An 18627-nucleotide genomic window follows, 5' to 3' on the forward strand; every position below is an offset into this window, starting at 1 on the left:
CCGACTGCAGAACAAATATTTAATCAACTCATAAAAGTTCTAGAATGGGATTACGGTATATAAATGTAACTGGTTGTGTTCACAATTCTTGCCAAAGACCAGAACAAATAACAGTCAAAGGTTGCAGGAAAGTGAAAGCAATGCGGCTAGAAGTCTTGGAGCTGAAGAATAAGTACAAACATCCTGGTGGAAGAGACCCAGAATGATTTAGGATTTGCAGCTACTGTCACGAGGTATCGTCTGCTGAATGGTTCGGGGGTCCCAGGGTAGAAATGGACCTCATAAAGAAATGTGTCGTCTTCGTCCTCCTGCTCCAAGCAGGTGAGTTTTATTTCTTCCCAGTTCTGAGTGTGTGACGGTAGACATGTTTCATGAGGAGTCAGAGGAGACAAATGTCTGAGGCTTCAGCTTACACCTCAGGGTGCGGGAGGGCAGGGAATGCAGGTCCACAATACCTAAACTACATGTAGGAAGGAATTTAGGGGACTACCAACCCTCCAGAAATTCCTGGGCAGTCCGTAAAAAATAATAGGGCAGATTTTTCTGCCGTCCGTTCAAAAAAATTGTTGCGTGAGAAACTCCTAAAGAAAGATTATTATGAGGGTAATCATTATCCTTCTACAGTTCAGTGACTGCAGCTGACGTCTCCATATCAGAATTATGGGATGTGGACACAAATCATTTATAATCACAATTATTGATTATGGTTTTCCAATGTGTCCATAAAAAAATATTGTCTGTCCGTGATTTTTTTCGAGAAGTTGTCCAGAAAAAATAAAGTTGGAAACCAAGAAGGCTAATCCTTGTCTGAGATCTGGAGGAAACTCCCATTTCTTGTATAAATTATATATATATTTATTTGCATTTTGCAGTGAGAAATAAGTATTTGATCCCTCTGGCAGACAAGACTTAATACTTGGTGGCAAAACCCTTGTTGGCAAGCCCAGCAGTCAGCTGTTTTTGTAGTTGATGATCAGGTTTGCGCACATGTCAGGAGGAATTTTGTTCCACTCCTCTTTGCAGATCATCTCTAAATCATTAAGATTTTGAGGTTGTCGCTTGGCAGCTCGAAGCTTCAACTCCCTCCATAAGTTTTCTATGGGATTAAGGTCTGGAGACTGGCTAGGCCACTCCATGACCTTAATGTGCTTCTTTTTGAGCCACTACCTTGTCGCTTTGGCTGTATGTTTTGGGTCATTGTCTTGCTGGAAGACCCGGCCATGACCCATCTTTAACCCCTTTCCGACATCGGGAGTAATAGTACGCAGGTTTAACATCTTTATTGTACTCTCAATCCATGCGAAGCCCTCGTTCTCCTGTAAAAAGAAATCCAACGTTTTGGATAGTTGGAGGAAACCCACATAAATCCTGATATTATTCAGGTTTGTTTAGGAACAGAAAAAAGTCCTGTAGACTAATATTTCGGACAAGCAGTTTATTCTTTTGATGATTCAGTAGACATAATTTCTTTATCAGTATCCAAATTTCAGGCAGAAAAAAAACTTGTTTTTCACAACAACAACAAAAAATCAACTTTTTTAGCTTTAGCAACGTTAGTGAGAAGGACGTGAACTCCAGGGGGCAGACAAATATACTATAAATGAAGCTTGAGCCGCCGTGAATTTACTTTTTTTGCCATAAGGACAGGTATTCTACATCCGCCAGGAAATGATGGTCTGATAGCGGTTGTCCATTGCTGTGTTTCTGATGATCTATCCCTAGAGTAGGTTATCACCGTGCAGGTAAAGTGCACTGACCCTAGAGCTGCAAACTCCTAGACAAGTTCTCTTTTTGGCTAAAGAACGCCTTTAAGGTCCATTTCATAGTGCAGATAGAAGCTTGTATTCTATGCTTCCTATTTTATTAAATACATTGTGTAGTGGGTAACGTTTCTCCTGGTAGAGAGAGACAACCAAAGCCTGCCATGTCAGATTGAGGAGACCTATAAGCCATGCATGATCCTCTGGGAAAATTAATATGCACATTTTCTCTTCAGAGAGAAGAGGACTAGAACCCTAGCACCACATATTTTAAGCAACAATCCTAAAAGTCAATGCTGACTCTTTAACAAGCCTTGCATGTTTAATGTTGGAGAGGAGCATGCATGGCTTATAAGTCTCCTCACTCTGACATGCTAGGTTTGGCTTGTCACTCACCACAAGGAGAAATGTGACCCCTTAGACCCAAGTCCAGAGCCTCTCATCTAGACAAATCAAATCTTATACTTTGCACTGACAAGGGACAACACCTTGAAACACTGTGTCTGCAAATTAGATACTGGTTTGGCTTTTATCCTAACTCATATTGCAAGGCTCGTTATTAAAGAGTCACTTTTGACTTTTAGGATTACTCCTTCCAGTAGGTGACACTAGAGTTCTAGTCCTCTTCCTATCTGAAAAGACATTTTGGATATTTAATTTCTCAGAGGATTATGCATGGCTTAGAAGTCTCCTCACTCTGACATGCCAGGCTTGGCTTGTCACTCTCCACAAGGAGGAACAGGTCGCCTGGAATGAAACAAAAACATTTTGTACAATTGTTTAATGAAGGACAATAACCAATTACACTGCAGCGTTCATGTTGGTCACGTATGTTCCACCCTCTTTACACACAGGTGCAGTGTGGGTGCGCCTTCCTCCTACAACATACCTGGCGACAATGGGGTCAGACAGTGTGATTCCCTGTGAATACACCATAGAGAAGCCCCCAGTAGATCCAAAATTTTTTTCAGCATTTTTGTTCTTTCGAGGAAATAAAATTCTGAGCTTCGAAAATGAATCGGTAAGAATAACCGATTCCAGATATTCATTGGACACAGAGAAGGCATTAGAGGGCCGAGTGGTTATGTCTATATCTGACACGTCTGTGTCCGATGGCGGGGTGTACGCCTGCTCAGTGCGCTACGGCCCCGAATGGAAGACGAGGGACATTACTGTGGACGTCAAAGGTAACTCAAGCCATCTCCATGGTCTCTACCATATGAATTCTTTTTCCACAAATATCCACATTATAGTAACCTTTGATGATTATCAGCTCCTCCACAGGTGGCAATCACAAATAGAACAGTCAATGAAAAGAGTGTCCTTCTCTGCTCCGTCACTGGGTTCTACCCTGCAAACATTGCGATTAAATGGTTCAGGGGCTCAGAGAGGCTGAGTGATGTAACTGAGGATCGGCTCCTGAGGAACCTGGACGGAACCTACAGTGTGAACAGCACTTTGACCATCACACCCACTGAGGAGGACCGAGAGCAGAACATCTCATGTAGGGTCCAACATGAATCTCTAAACCAACCTCTCCAGGAAGACTTCCACCTGGGATATACAGGTAATGATATTCTTAATAAATGATTTTGGGACCACCACAACTAAATCTCCTGCAATGAATTAATAAGGTTTTGTCAAGTTGCCCCCATAAACTCTACACCTACAAAGGGGAAAATAAGTACTTGACAAACTACCAATTTTGCAGGTTTTCCCACTTACAAAGAATGGAGAGATCTGTAATTTTTATCGTAGGTGCACTTTAACTGTGAGAGACAGAATCTAAAAATACAATCCTGAAAATCACATTGTAGGATTTTTGCATAATTAATTTGCGTTTTATAGCATGAAATAAGTATTTGATACAATAGAAAAACGGTACTTAATATTTGGTACAGGAACCTTTGATTGTAATTACAGAGGTCGGACGTTTCTTGTAGTTCGTGACCAGGTTTGCACACACTGTAGCAGGGATATTGGCCCCCTCCTCCATACAGATCTTCTCCAGATGTTTCATGTTTCTCAGATATCACTGGGCAACATTGAGTTTCAGCTGCCTCTAAAGATTTTCTATTGGGTTCACATCTGGAGACTGGCTAGGCCACTCCAGGACCTTAAAATACTTCTTATGGAGTCACTCCTCAGTTACCCTGGATGTGTGCTACTGGAAGACCCAGCCACAACCTATCTTCAAAGCTCTTACTGAGGGGAAGTAGGATCCCTATTCATCCTCCCTTCAAAACGGTGCAGTTGTCCTGTACTCATTACAGAAAAGAACCCCCAAAGTATGATGTTTCCCCCACTATGCTTCATGGTTGGGATGGAGTTTTTGAGGTTGTACTCAACCTTCTTCTTTCTCCAAACCCAGTGAGTAGAGGTGATACCAAAAAATTATATTTTGGTCTCACCTGACCTCATGATCTTCTGCCATTCCTACTCTGGATCATCCAGATGGTCATTGGCCAACTTCAAGCGGTCCTGAACATGTGCTGGTGTGAGCAGGAGGACTTTGCGTGCCCAGCAGGAGTTTAATCTATGAGAGCGTAATGTGTTACTAACGGTAATGTTTGAGACTGTGGTCCCAGCTCTCTTAAGATAATTGACCAGGTCCTCCCATGTAGTTCTGATGATTTCTCAGAATCATCCTTACCTCACGATGCTAGATCCTGCATGGAGCCCCAGATAGAGGACAATTGACAGTCATCTTGTGTTTCTTCCATTTTCTAATAATTGTGCCTTGTTGCCTTCTCACCAAGCTGCTTGCCTATTGTCCTGTAGCCAATCCCAACCTTGTGCAGGTCTATAAGTTTGTCAATGGTGTCCTTAGGCAGCTCTTTGGTCTTGGCCATGGTGGAGAGGTTGGAGAGTGACACAGGTGCAATTAATATATGTAATGAGTGCAGAGTAGGAGGCTTCGTAAAGAAAAGCTAACAGGTCTGTGAGGGCCAAAATTCTGGTTGGTAGGAGATTAAAATACTAATTTTATGCAATAAAATGCAATTTAATTATTTAAAAATCATATAATGTGATTTTCTGGATTTTAGTGTTAGATTCTGTGTGTCACAGGTGAAGTGTTCCTACGATAAAAATTACAGATTTCTCCATTCTCTGTAGGTGGGAAAACTTGCACAATCATCAGTGTATCAAATACTTGTAAATGGCTGATCTGTGATTATCTGCCTCTCGGCGCCGGCCACAGGAGGGTTCGATAACTCTCATAGAAGTGAATGGGATTTGCGGAACAGTGCAGAAAGGTTCAGATGTCTATAATATATGGAACAGGACTGGAAAAATGATCCACGAGTGCAGGAAATCAATCTGTAATAATATTAATGTTCACACAGGGTTTTTTGTTAATGGTGGAAAAGTCGAACACAGCTTTAGCATAATAAATCAATTCAATTATGTTTTTTTTAATTCAGTTATTAATTTCAACGTTTCTCAAGTTTTTTTGTGAGTTCATTGCAGCTGCTCGTTGGACAGAACGAACAGCGACGAGGTTCTAGAAGTGTTTCCGTGTGAATACTGTGTGCAGAATGGGCAGTTTCTGCAGCAGGATCTTTGCAATAACTGCAGGCCCCACTGTGAGAACACGGATTTCTGTGCAGCTTTGTGTTAGTGATGACATTCTGAGCCCAATGTCCGGACTTGTCCTCTGTGCGGGGTGTAACGTGGGGCCCATCGCCGCCTCCAGCTATGGCGACAGTGCAGCACATCAGCGCTTGTTAGGATATAATCCTTATCTGCTGCTCATTTATCTGCGTTTTGTTTTATATTTTCACAGATAACAGTGCGACGTCGGGGGATCAGAATCTAATGATTATTATTATTCCTGTCGTTGTGGGATTATTGATCATTATAGTTATAGTTCTAATAATCTACTTCAAGCGCAAGAAACAAAGTGAGTATCTCCACTGTGGTCAGACTGCAGGTGTGTGCGGCTTGTAGGAAAGGAAATAGGTAATGGAGGCCAGTATGTAATCTGTAGGTGCAGCATGGCGGCTCAGTGGCTAGCACTGTACTATATATAGAGCAGCACGGTGGCTCAGTGGCTAGCACTGTACTATATAGGGCAGCACGGTGGCTTAGTGGTTAGCACTGTACAATATATAGGGCACCATGGTGGCTCAGTGGTTAGCACTGTACTATATATAAGGCAGCACGGTGGCTCAGTGGTTAGCACTGTACTATATGGAGGGCAGCATGGTGGCTCAGTGGTTAGCACTGTACTATATAAGGCAGTACGGTGGCTCTGTGGTTAGCACTGTACCATACCTCCCAACTTTCGAGGAAGGGAAAGAGGGACAAAGCAGCGAGTACAGCACGCCGCGGCAAATTTTAGGCCACACCTCTGACCACACCCATTTCACAACTAGTCACGCCCCAACCACACCCATTTAGCACTTCTGATCACAATGTTTTGTAAACAATAATTATAAACCAAAAAAAGTATGGCCACACATGATGCTCCATACTGTATAATGGCCACACATGACGCTCCATACTGTATAATGGCCCCAAATGATGCTGCGTACAGTGTACTGGCCCCACGTGATGCTCCATACAGTATAATGGGCCCACATGATGCTGCATACTGTATAATGGCCACATGATGCTCCATACTGTATAATGGCCACACATGACGCTCCATACTGTATAATGGCCACACACAGTTCTCCATACTGTATAATGGCCACACATGATGCTCAATACTGTATAATGGCCACACATGATGCTCCATAGTGTATAATGGCCACACATGATGCTCCATAATGTATAATGGCCACACATGATGCTCCATACTGTATAATGGCCACATGATGCTCCATACTGTATAATGGCCACACATGACGCTCCATACTGTATAATGGCCACACACAGTTCTCCATACTGTATAATGGCCACACATGATGCTCAATACTGTATAATGGCCACACATGATGCTCCATAGTGTATAATGGCCACACATGATGCTCCATAATGTATAATGGCCACACAGTGCTCCATACTGTATAATGGCCACACATAGTGCTCCATACTGTATAATGGCCACACATAGTGCTCCATACTGTATAACAGCCACACACAGTTCTCCATACTGTATGATCCCACATGATGCTCAATACTGTATAATGGCCACACATGATGCTCCATACTGTATAACGCCACACATGATGCTCAATACTGTATAATGGCCACAAAGTTCTCCATACTGTATAATGATCCCACATGATGCTTAATAATACTGTATAATGACCCCCCTCCTGTATGCATGGCTCATATTCCCCCCTGTATGCATGGCTCATATTCCCCCTCCCCCTGTATGCATGGCTCATATTTCCCCCTCCTGTATGCATGGCTCATATCCCCCCCCCTATGCATGGCTCATATTTCCCCCTCCTGTATGCATGTCTCATATCCCCCCCGCTGTATGCATGGCTCATATTTCCCCCTCCTGTATGCATGGCTCATATTCCCCCCCATGCATGGCTCATATTCCCCCCCTGTATGCATGGCTCATATTCCCCCCTCCTGTATGCATGGCTCATATTCCCCCTCCCCCTGTATGCATGGCTCATATTTCACCCCCCCTGTATGCATGGCTCATATTTCCCCCTCCTGTATGCATGGCTCATCTCTCCACCCCACCCCACCCCCCGCTCCCATCTTGAGTGGGGCAGCTTACCGTCCTCCTTCATCCCCCCTACCCTGTCCCTTGTCCCTCATACTTACCTGTTCCTCACCGCGCGGCCGCCCGACATCTCTCGCTCTGTCTGTCCCGACTCCCGACGCAGCACCTTCTTCCTGCGTGAGCGGTCATGTGATACCGCTCATTAAGGTCATGAATATGCGCATATTCATGACCTTAATGAGCGGTACAACATGACCGCTCATTCAGGAGTGCTGCAGAAGCCGAGACCAGGCATCGCTGGAGCAAGGTGAGTATTGTCCCTGCTGGGTGATGTACACAGTACACCTCCCAACCATTGCGGGACAAATAATGTCCCGCCCAGGATCGCGGGGCTGACTGTCAAAATCGGGACAGTCCTGCTGGATCCGGGATGGTTGGGAGGTATGCTGTACTATATATAGGGCAGCATGGTGGCTTAGTGGTTAGCACTGTACTATATATAGGGCAGCACGGTGGCTCAGTGGCTAGCACTGTACAATATATAGGGCAGCACGGTGGCTCAGTGTCTAGCACTGTACTATATAGGGCAGCACGGTGGCTCAGTGGTTAGCACTGTACTATATATAGGGCACCATGGTGGCTCAGTGGTTAGCACTGTGCTATATAAGGCAGCACGATGGCTCAGTGGTTAGCACTGTACTATATATAGGTCAGCACGGTGGCTCAGTGGTTAGCACTGTACTATTTATAGGGCAGCAGGAAGGCTCAGTGGTTAGCACAGTTGCTTTGTAGCATTGGAGTCCTGGGTTGTCATCCCCTGAAGGACAACATCTGCAGGAGTTTGTATGTTCTCCCCGTGTTTGCGTGGGTTTCCTCCGGGTTCTCCGGTTTCCTCCCACATTCCAAAGACATCCTGATAGGGAGTCTAGATTGTGAGGCTCATTGGGGACAGTGATGATGATGTGTGGAAAGTGTTCGCATCATGTACTCCACTATTTGCTGTACCGCTATGAAACAAGGATTTTAATGGATTTGTCTAAATAAATTGAACATTCATTTTTCACGCTGGGGATTTACTTCCTTTTTTCTTCTGTTGTGGACAACGCCTCTGATCCAGGCACCTCCGTGCGTGAATTTCATTCTGAGTCAATCAAGGATTTTGTTCCAGAGCAAGTTTGCACACAAGGACGTCTGCTTCTAACTGGTGAGCTGAATATTTCCCCTTCCTTTTTCCCTTCCACATATACCTATTGTGATTAGTGGTTATGGTGCGCTAACCTAGGACTGTAGTACAGATTGTGTGACCGATATCACCAAAAAGCGCTGCACACACTGAGAGCAAACATTTACCCAAAAGAGCGTCTTACTGGTGTCCGTCAGGACAGTATATGTAGGTATAATAAGGAAAACCAGTATGGAGGGGGCAGTAGACATTGTTGTTACACACAATTGCATATAAGAAAAAACATTCCTTGCCATATACATTTCCCTTTTGAGTGACATGTCCACTGTATACTTATAGCCATGCAGGATAGTTGGGAGCTCTTAGTTGTCACGTTTCCTCCTATAGATGTGCCTGGATGCAGTGAGTGACAGTTCAGCCGTCCAATCTAGGACAGGGGCATGTTGCGCTGTCACTATGGTGATGGACAGCTCAGCCATCCAATCAGTGGCTGGGGCATGCTGAGTCGGCAGTATATTGAGTGACAATTCAGCAGTCCAATCAGAGCCGGGGAGGCCGGGCTTCCACCATCTGCCTCCAATTAGTACCAGTTGTAGCTTTGCTCCAATGATGTGCGCTTTCCCGGTGTTCCTGTATGAGCTTTGTTGCCGACCTTGGATTTGCCTTTGATCATCCACTTGCCTTACCCTTTTGTCTTGATCCGCTACCTTCCCGGGATTCTGACCTTGGACTGTGACCTGACTACCCCTTTGTCTTATCCCTTTGTTTATGATGAAACCTCTTGGTATCTTACCCCGCACCTCTTGACTACCCAGCCTCACGGCTTGTCCGTGAGTAGTGACTAGCGTCACATTAATGTTGTAGGTCACACAATGACAAGAGGTCAATGTGAAATGTAATTTATGCTGGGACTACAACCATCAGTACATGTATAATAACTGATATTTCCCATATTAATTCATTGCCAGAGATTGATCACAATCCGAACACTGAAAATACTGAAGGAACCCGAGACATCAGCTCTGACTCCAGTGGCGGTAAGTGCCCAGATTAATGACGTCAGATATCGCTCATGGTTAGGGAGAGTGGAAATTACACTGAACCCTAGTTTTGGTCTTCACGTCAGGGCGATTATTTTTTTGTTTTTGTTAGAGGACTTGTTTTTTGTGGGTTATCTTTTTGTTTTCAACGTAGCATTTTGAGATACATATGACTTTTCCTCCAAATGAAGCGACTGTCAATTCAAAAGATTAAAAATACTATGTAGATCATTACCTACAGTGAACGATCAACTTGTATTTACCATTCTCAGATTTTTGTGGCAGGCTTCGCTCCATTAGGGCAGAGCTGTGAGACCACAAGATGACGGACCTTTGGTCATGTGACCATGATGCCACCACAGGTCCTTCTAGTGCTGGGCTGTCAGTGCAGTTTATAGTGGAGCGCCCCCACACCGCCGCAGGGCCTAGGGGTACCCGGCACCGGGCCTCTGGGTCTCAGTCCTGGGGTTGTCACGGTGGCTAGACCCGGTCCGTGGCCCTGTCTGTCAGTGGGGGACGTCCGGTAGAATAAGTGATGATGATGGTGCAGTTGTGGGGTGCAAGTCGCGGTAAATAACGAAGACACCAGGTTGCAGTCTCTCTACCTCTTTACTGAAGGTTTTGGAGACCTCAGTCCAGAGCGCTGTTAACTGGGTTGTCAGAGACCGGCCGGTCCAAAGGCACATCAGGAGTTCTCTTTACAGGTGGGAATCAGTGTCTACCTTCTAGCGCTGGATGTTGTAGTTCTTCCCTGCTGAGCTCCCGGGATAGTCCTCACAACTGTTTCTGTCTGTCTCTGATGTTCGTTCTCTCCGTCCCCCAGATGATATGGTAGGACGCACCCGTATGACGGGGTAGGCCTGGAGTTCTTCCGGGACCCTAGAGTCGCCCCTCTCCCACAGCTGCCTCCGTTGTCTGCTTAGGTGTTAAGTGAGACAGCCAACTGTTGTGAATTTGCTTTTTGCTCCCTCTAGTGGTTACTAGTTTTTTGACTCTGGTTTTTCTGTCATTCCTTTTATCCGCACCTGGGTCGTTAGTTAGGGGTGTTGCTATATAAGCTCCCTGGACCTTCAGTTCAATGCCTGGCAACGTAGTTATCAGAGCTAGTCTGCTGTGCTCTTGTCTACTGATCCTGGTTCCAGTTATATCAGCTAAGTCTGCCTTTTGCTTTTTGCTATTTGTTTTGGTTTTGTATTTTTGTCCAGCTTGTTCCAAATCTATATCCTGACCTTTGCTGGAAGCTCTAGGGAGCTGGTGTTCTCCCCCCGGACCGTTAGACGGTTCGGGGGTTCTTGAATTTCCAGTGTGGATTTTGATAGGGTTTTTGTTGACCATATAAGTTACCTTTCTTTATTCTGCTATCAGTAAGCGGGCCTCTCTGTGCTAAACCTGGTTCATTTCTGTGTTTGTCATTTCCTCTTACCTCACCGTCATTATTTGTGGGGGGCTTCTATCCAGCTTTGGGGTCCCCTTCTCTGGAGGCAAGAAAGGTCTTTGTTTTCCTCTACTAGGGGTAGCTAGATTCTCCGGCTGGCGCGTGTCATCTAGAATCAACGTAGGAATGATCCCCGGCTACTTCTAGTGTTGGCGTTAGGAGTAGATATATGGTCAAACCAGTTACCACTGCCCTATGAGCTGGATTTTTGTATTCTGCAGACTTCCACGTTCCTCTGAGACCCTCGCCATTGGGGTCATAACAGTTTGCCAGGCCAGTATTAAATGTTTAATGCATTGCAGAAGAGGGATTATAAGAAAGAAGATTCTGAGTTTTTTTTTTCTTCTTCCCCTTTACCTCAGAGTGGCTATGCTTGCTGCAGACATGAATGTCCAGACCTTGATTACAAGTGTGGACCAGCTGGCTACTCGTGTGCAGGGCATACAAGACTATGTTATCAGAAATCCTAGGTCAGAACCTAAAATACCGATTCCTGAACTGTTTTCCGGAGACAGGTTTAAGTTTAGGAATTTCGTGAATAATTGTAAATTGTTTTTGTCCCTGAGACCCTGTTCATCTGGAGATTCTGCTCAGCAAGTAAAAATTGTTATTTCGTTCTTACGGGGCGACCCTCAGGATTGGGCTTTTTCGCTGGCGCCAGGAGATCCGGCATTGGCTGATCTTGATGCGTTTTTTCTGGCGCTCGGTTTACTTTATGAGGAACCCAATCTTGAGATTCAGGCAGAAAAGGCCTTGCTGGCTATGTCTCAGGGGCAGGACGAGGCTGAAGTGTATTTCCAAAAATTTCGGAAATGGTCCGTGCTGACACATTGGAACGAGTGTGCACTGGCCGCTAATTTTAGAAATGGCCTTTCTGAAGCCATTAAGAATGTTATGGTGGGTTTTCCCATTCCCACAGGTCTGAATGATACTATGGCACTGGCTATTCAAATTGACCGGCGGTTGCGGGAGCGCAAAGCCGCAAATTCCCTCATGGTGTTGTCTGAACACACACCTAATTCGGTGCAATGTGATAGAAAAACCGCAAATTCCCTCATGGTGTTGTCTGAACAGACACCTGATTTAATGCAATGTGATAGAATCCTGACTAGAAATGAGCGGAAAATTCATAGACGCCGGAATGGCTTGTGCTACTACTGTGGTGATTCTACACATGTTATCTCAGCATGCTCTAAACGTATAGCTAAGGTTGTTAGTCCTGTCACCGTTGGTAATTTGCAACCTAAATTTATTCTGTCTGTAACTTTGATTTGCTCACTGTCATCTTATCCTGTCATGGCGTTTGTAGATTCAGGTGCTGCCCTGAGTCTCATGGATCTCTCATTTGCTAAGCGCTGCGGTTTTACTCTTGAACCATTAGAAAATCCTATTCCTCTTAGGGGTATTGATGCTACACCATTGGCAGCAAATAAACCGCAGTATTGGACACAGGTTACCATGTGCATGACTCCTGAACACCGCGAGGTGATACGTTTCCTGGTTTTACATAAAATGCATGATTTGGTTGTTTTAGGGCTGCCATGGTTACAGACCCATAATCCAGTCCTGGACTGGAAGGCTATGTCAGTCTCAAGTTGGGGCTGTCGTGGTATTCATGGGGATTCCCTGCCTGTGTCTATTGCTTCTTCTACGCCTTCGGAAGTTCCGGAGTATTTGTCTGATTATCAGGATGTCTTCAGTGAGTCTGAGTCCAGTGCACTGCCTCCTCATAGGGACTGTGACTGTGCTATAGATTTGATCCCAGGCAGTAAATTTCCTAAGGGAAGACTGTTTAATCTGTCGGTACCTGAACATACCGCTATGCGTTCATATATCAAGGAGTCTCTGGAAAAAGGACATATTCGTCCGTCTTCTTCCCCTCTTGGTGCGGGATTCTTTTTTGTGGCAAAAAAGGACGGATCTTTGAGACCTTGTATTGATTATCGGCTTTTAAATAAGATCACTGTCAAATTTCAGTATCCTTTACCGCTGTTGTCTGACTTGTTTGCCCGGATTAAGGGTGCCAAGTGGTTCACCAAGATAGACCTTCGTGGTGCGTACAACCTTGTGCGCATTAAGCAAGGTGATGAATGGAAAACCGCATTCAATACGCCCGAAGGTCATTTTGAGTACTTGGTGATGCCTTTTGGGCTCTCCAATGCGCCTTCAGTTTTTCAGTCCTTTATGCATGACATTTTCCGGAAGTATCTGGATAAATTTTTGATTGTTTATCTGGATGATATTTTGTTTTTTTCTGATAATTGGGATTCGCATGTGGAGCAGGTCAGGTTGGTCTTTAAAATTTTGCGTGAAAATTCTTTGTTTGTCAAGGGCTCAAAGTGTCTCTTTGGTGTACAGAAGGTTCCCTTTTTGGGGTTCATTTTTTCCCCTTCTGCTGTGGAGATGGACCCAGTCAAGGTCCGAGCTATTCTTGATTGGACTCAGCCCTCGTCAGTTAAGAGTCTTCAGAAGTTCTTGGGCTTCGCTAACTTCTACCGTCGTTTTATCGCTAATTTTTCTAGCATTGTGAAACCTTTGACGGATATGACCAAGAAGGGCTCCGATGTAGCTAACTGGGCTCCTGCTGCCGTGGAGGCTTTCCAGGAGTTGAAACGCCGGTTTACTTCGGCGCCTGTTTTGTGCCAGCCTGACGTCTCACTTCCCTTTCAGGTTGAGGTGGATGCTTCGGAGATTGGGGCAGGGGCCGTTTTGTCGCAGAGAGGCCCTGGTTGCTCTGTTATGAAACCTTGTGCCTTTTTCTCTAGGAAGTTTTCGCCTGCCGAGCGAAATTATGATGTGGGCAATCGGGAGTTGTTGGCCATGAAATGGGCATTTGAGGAGTGGCGTCATTGGCTCGAGGGTGCTAAGCATCGTGTGGTGGTCTTGACTGATCACAAAAATCTGATGTATCTCGAGTCTGCTAAACGCCTTAATCCGAGACAGGCCCGCTGGTCATTGTTTTTCTCCCGCTTTGATTTTGTTGTCTCGTATTTACCAGGTTCAAAGAATGTGAAGGCCGATGCTCTTTCTAGGAGCTTTGTGCCTGATGCTCCTGGAGTCGCTGATCCTGTTGGTATTCTTAAAGATGGAGTTATCTTGTCAGCTATTTCTCCGGATCTGCGACGTGTGTTGCAGAGATTTCAGGCTGATAGGCCTGAGTCTTGTCCACCTGACAGACTGTTTGTCCCGGATAAGTGGACCAGCAGAGTCATTTCCGAGGTTCATTCCTCGGTGTTGGCAGGTCACCCGGGAATTTTTGGCACCAGAGATCTGGTGGCCAGGTCCTTTTGGTGGCCTTCCTTGTCAAGGGATGTGCGGTCATTTGTGCAGTCCTGTGGGACTTGTGCTCGAGCTAAGCCTTGCTGTTCTCGTGCCAGCGGTTTGCTCTTGCCTTTGCCTGTCCCGAAGAGACCTTGGACACATATCTCCATGGATTTCATTTCTGATCTTCCGCTATCTCAGGGCATGTCTGTTATCTGGGTGATATGTGATCGTTTCTCCAAGATGGTCCATTTGGTTCCTTTGCCTAAGCTGCCTTCATCTTCCGATCTGGTTCCTGTGTTTTTCCAGAACGTGGTTCGTTTGCACGGCATCCCTGAGAATATTGTGTCAGACAGAGGATCCCAGTTCGTTTCCAGGTTCTGGCGATCCTTTTGTAGTAGGATGGGCATTGATTTGTCGTTTTCGTCTGCTTTCCATCCTCAGACTAATGGACAGACGGAGCGAACCAATCAGACTTTGGAGGCTTATTTGAGGTGTTTTGTCTCTGCTGATCAGGACGATTGGGTGACATTCTTGCCGTTGGCTGAGTTTGCCCTTAATAATCGGGCTAGTTCCGCCACCTTGGTTTCGCCTTTTTTCTGCAACTCTGGTTTCCATCCTCGCTTTTCTTCGGGTCATGTGGAGCCTTCTGACTGTCCTGGGGTGGATTCTGTGGTGGATAGGTTGCAGCAGATCTGGAATCATGTGGTGGACAACTTGAAGTTGTCACAGGAGAAGGCTCAGCGCTTTGCCAACCGCCGCCGCGGTGTGGGTCCCCGACTACGCGTTGGGGATTTGGTGTGGCTTTCTTCCCGCTTTGTTCCTATGAAGGTCTCCTCTCCCAAATTTAAACCTCGTTTTATTGGGCCTTACAAGATATTGGAAATCCTTAATCCTGTATCTTTTCGTCTGGATCTTCCTGTGTCGTTTGCTATTCACAATGTATTTCATAGGTCCTTGTTGCGGCGGTACATTGTGCCTGTAGTTCCTTCTGCTGAGCCTCCTGCTCCGGTGTTGGTGGAGGGCGAGTTGGAGTACGTGGTGGAGAAGATCTTGGATTCTCGCCTCTCCAGGCGGAGGCTTCAGTACCTGGTCAAGTGGAAGGGCTATGGTCAGGAGGATAATTCCTGGGTGGTCGCCTCTGATGTTCATGCGGCCGATTTGGTTCGTGCCTTTCATGCCGCTCATCCTGATCGCCCTGGTGGTCGTGGTGAGGGTTCGGTGACCCCTCACTAAGGGGGGGGTACTGTTGTGAATTTGCTTTTTGCTCCCTCTAGTGGTTACTAGTTTTTTGACTCTGGTTTTTCTGTCATTCCTTTTATCCGCACCTGGGTCGTTAGTTAGGGGTGTTGCTATATAAGCTCCCTGGACCTTCAGTTCAATGCCTGGCAACGTAGTTATCAGAGCTAATCTGCTGTGCTCTTGTCTACTGATCCTGGTTCCAGTTATATCAGCTAAGTCTGCCTTTTGCTTTTTGCTATTTGTTTTGGTTTTGTATTTTTGTCCAGCTTGTTCCAAATCTATATCCTGACCTTTGCTGGAAGCTCTAGGGAGCTGGTGTTCTCCCCCCGGACCGTTAGACGGTTCGGGGGTTCTTGAATTTCCAGTGTGGATTTTGATAGGGTTTTTGTTGACCATATAAGTTACCTTTCTTTATTCTGCTATCAGTAAGCGGGCCTCTCTGTGCTAAACCTGGTTCATTTCTGTGTTTGTCATTTCCTCTTACCTCACCGTCATTATTTGTGGGGGGCTTCTATCCAGCTTTGGGGTCCCCTTCTCTGGAGGCAAGAAAGGTCTTTGTTTTCCTCTACTAGGGGTAGCTAGATTCTCCGGCTGGCGCGTGTCATCTAGAATCAACGTAGGAATGATCCCCGGCTACTTCTAGTGTTGGCGTTAGGAGTAGATATATGGTCAAACCAGTTACCACTGCCCTATGAGCTGGATTTTTGTATTCTGCAGACTTCCACGTTCCTCTGAGACCCTCGCCATTGGGGTCATAACAGCCAACCTGTAATTAGCTGTCCGGCCGTGGTTTGCAGTGTACTTAAAGTCTCTTACTTGCTCGGCGTTCCGGCCACCGACTGTTTGCGCCTCAGAAGGATGTTGCCTCGGTCTAACAGCACGACTCCTTCTGGTCCCAACACTTCTTTACTGTATTCCCGTTGTGCACTGGTTAGTTCTGTTCTGAGGAGTATGCCAGGATCCCATCCCTGACAGGTCCTCTCACTAGCTCTTCCCAGCTACTTCTCCCTGTCTTCCTGTCCAACCCCCAGTTTTACCATAGTGTGAGGAGTGGCCTACTAGATAGGACCACCCCCCCTGGTGGCCGGAGTGTGAAGTGTAGTGAGGTGTTACCTGGTCAGAGAAACTCCTTTAGTGCAATCAGACGTACCATAGCTCCCCGTAGTGGCGGAGCCACAGTACTGCAACAACCAGGACTCTGGGGTGCTGCACTCCCCCCCGGTTAAATCCAGTACTCCGGGACTGGGAAAACAAGAACAATAATACATGTTAACAGAAAACACACAAATTTTTGAAATAGCATAACAATTGAACATAACAATGCTTCCCTTTACGGGAGGTGAGGATTCTTGAACGTTGCAAAAGTTAGGTCATGCACAATTTATGACTCTCAGTTCAGTGGTTGAAACAGCGGGGACCCCGGGTAAACAAAGGGGTCCCCCTTATGAAAGTTTTTGAGCAATTCACCGTCCATTACTCTATTGTCCATTTAAAACCTGTAACAAAAATACACACAAAAACATTCTTAACTAAAGAGCAGCCCTTATTAATACCTCCAAGGTTTGTAGCGGAGGGGAGTTTGGTTTTGAGTGCTGCGTGTGGACCTTCACAGCGCAGGGGTTGCTATTGGCCTAACAGGGCCCGCTATGCTTGCTACCGCTGGTGTAGTGCGCTGTCTTCTAACTACACTTCTAGTGAGTCTGGGTAGCACTGGCAGGTTGGGGCTCTCAGAGCTGCGGTTATCAACAGTGGGTACAGCAGATTCACTGATAGCAGAGGGAGGACTTGCCGGTTCAACGATTGGCAGGGCTTCATCAGGTAAGGCTTGTTGAGGTAGTGGAGCCAGATGATCTGGTACCACCATTGTTTCTGGCGGGTCCGGCTGTTGAAACATTACGACAGGTACCACAACGGCTTGGTTTATCTGAGTCCAGGACTGGGGAAAGTCACCAAGGACAGTATGGAACATTTTCTCCTTTTCCACCGGCGGGGAGATTTCTGGGGCCGTGCCCCTCTCTTTCAACTTATCGGGGCAGACCTTAAGGTGATCCCTGGATACCGCTGTCGAGGTCTCCCCTCTGTCCTTGCTGATGAGACAGACCTTAGTGTTGTCGAAGTCGGATGGCAAGATGGTATACGGTTCCGCTTCCCATTGGTCATCGAGCTTGTGTAACCTCCTCTTTCGTTTAAGCACTTGCTCACCAGGTGACAGGGGAATCGCAGGGGCGTGTTGATTGTAGTCCCTTTCTTGTTTCTGCCTAGCCTGGGCGAGACTTCTCTCTACACACTCCTGTACTTCGCGGTATCTTCGCTGCCTTTCTGTATCCCAATCTGCCTCCGGCGAGGTATCTTCGGGTACTAGGACCCCCATGTCCAGATCAACGGGTAACCGACTAGACCTTCCTCGCATCAGGTACGCTGGAGTACAGTTGGTGGAACTTACTGAGATGTGGTTGCACATATCCACCAGGTCAGGCAACTTTGTCGGCCACAGGTTCCGTTCCTCCACAGGCAAGGTCTTCAATAAATCGATTACTACCTGGTTCATCTTCTCGCACATCCCGTTGGTTTGAGGGTGGTACGGGGTGGTTCTGATCTTCTTACACCCGTACAGCTGGCAGAATTCTTGGAACACTTCTGCTTCAAAGGCAGGTCCCTGGTCGGTCAGTACCTTCTCTGGGTAGCCATGGGGCCTACAAAAGTGCTGCTGGAAGGCCCTGGCGGCAGTCCTGGCCGTTAGATCTTTAACAGGCACAACCACCAAAAACCTGGAGTAGTGGTCCACGATGGTAAGGGCGTAGATATAGCCCGACCGGCTAGGTGTCAGCTTCACATGATCCAGCGCGACCAGTTCAAGCGGCAGTTTGGTGATGATAGGCCGCAGGGGAGCCCGTTGACTGTCATGGTCCTTTCTGCGCAGACTACATGGACCACACTCCCGACACCACTTCTCAATGGTTCTCTTCATGCCAATCCAATAGAACCTCCCTCGGAGTAGCTTCTCCAGCTTCCTCCATCCGAAGTGTCCGGCTCCATCATGGTAGGCTCCCAGAACCATGGGCGCATCTCGC

General features: G+C 46.4%; 1 protein-coding gene across 1 annotated transcript in view; it reads left to right on the forward strand.

The window, feature by feature from the left end:
- The window catches only part of LOC143786154 (uncharacterized), a 126724-nt gene continuing 108097 nt past the window's right edge, over positions 1-18627 (forward strand). Inside the window, exons 1-6 of the mRNA XM_077275443.1 lie at positions 1-321; positions 2615-2947; positions 3034-3327; positions 5548-5664; positions 8513-8599; positions 9547-9615. Of these exons, the coding sequence (XP_077131558.1) occupies positions 273-321; positions 2615-2947; positions 3034-3327; positions 5548-5664; positions 8513-8599; positions 9547-9615 (949 nt within the window). The 5' untranslated portion in view covers positions 1-272. The remainder of the gene's footprint in view (positions 322-2614; positions 2948-3033; positions 3328-5547; positions 5665-8512; positions 8600-9546; positions 9616-18627) is intronic.

This window comes from Ranitomeya variabilis, chromosome 7, assembly GCF_051348905.1.
Source record: "Ranitomeya variabilis isolate aRanVar5 chromosome 7, aRanVar5.hap1, whole genome shotgun sequence".
NCBI classification, from domain to species: domain Eukaryota; kingdom Metazoa; phylum Chordata; class Amphibia; order Anura; family Dendrobatidae; genus Ranitomeya; species Ranitomeya variabilis.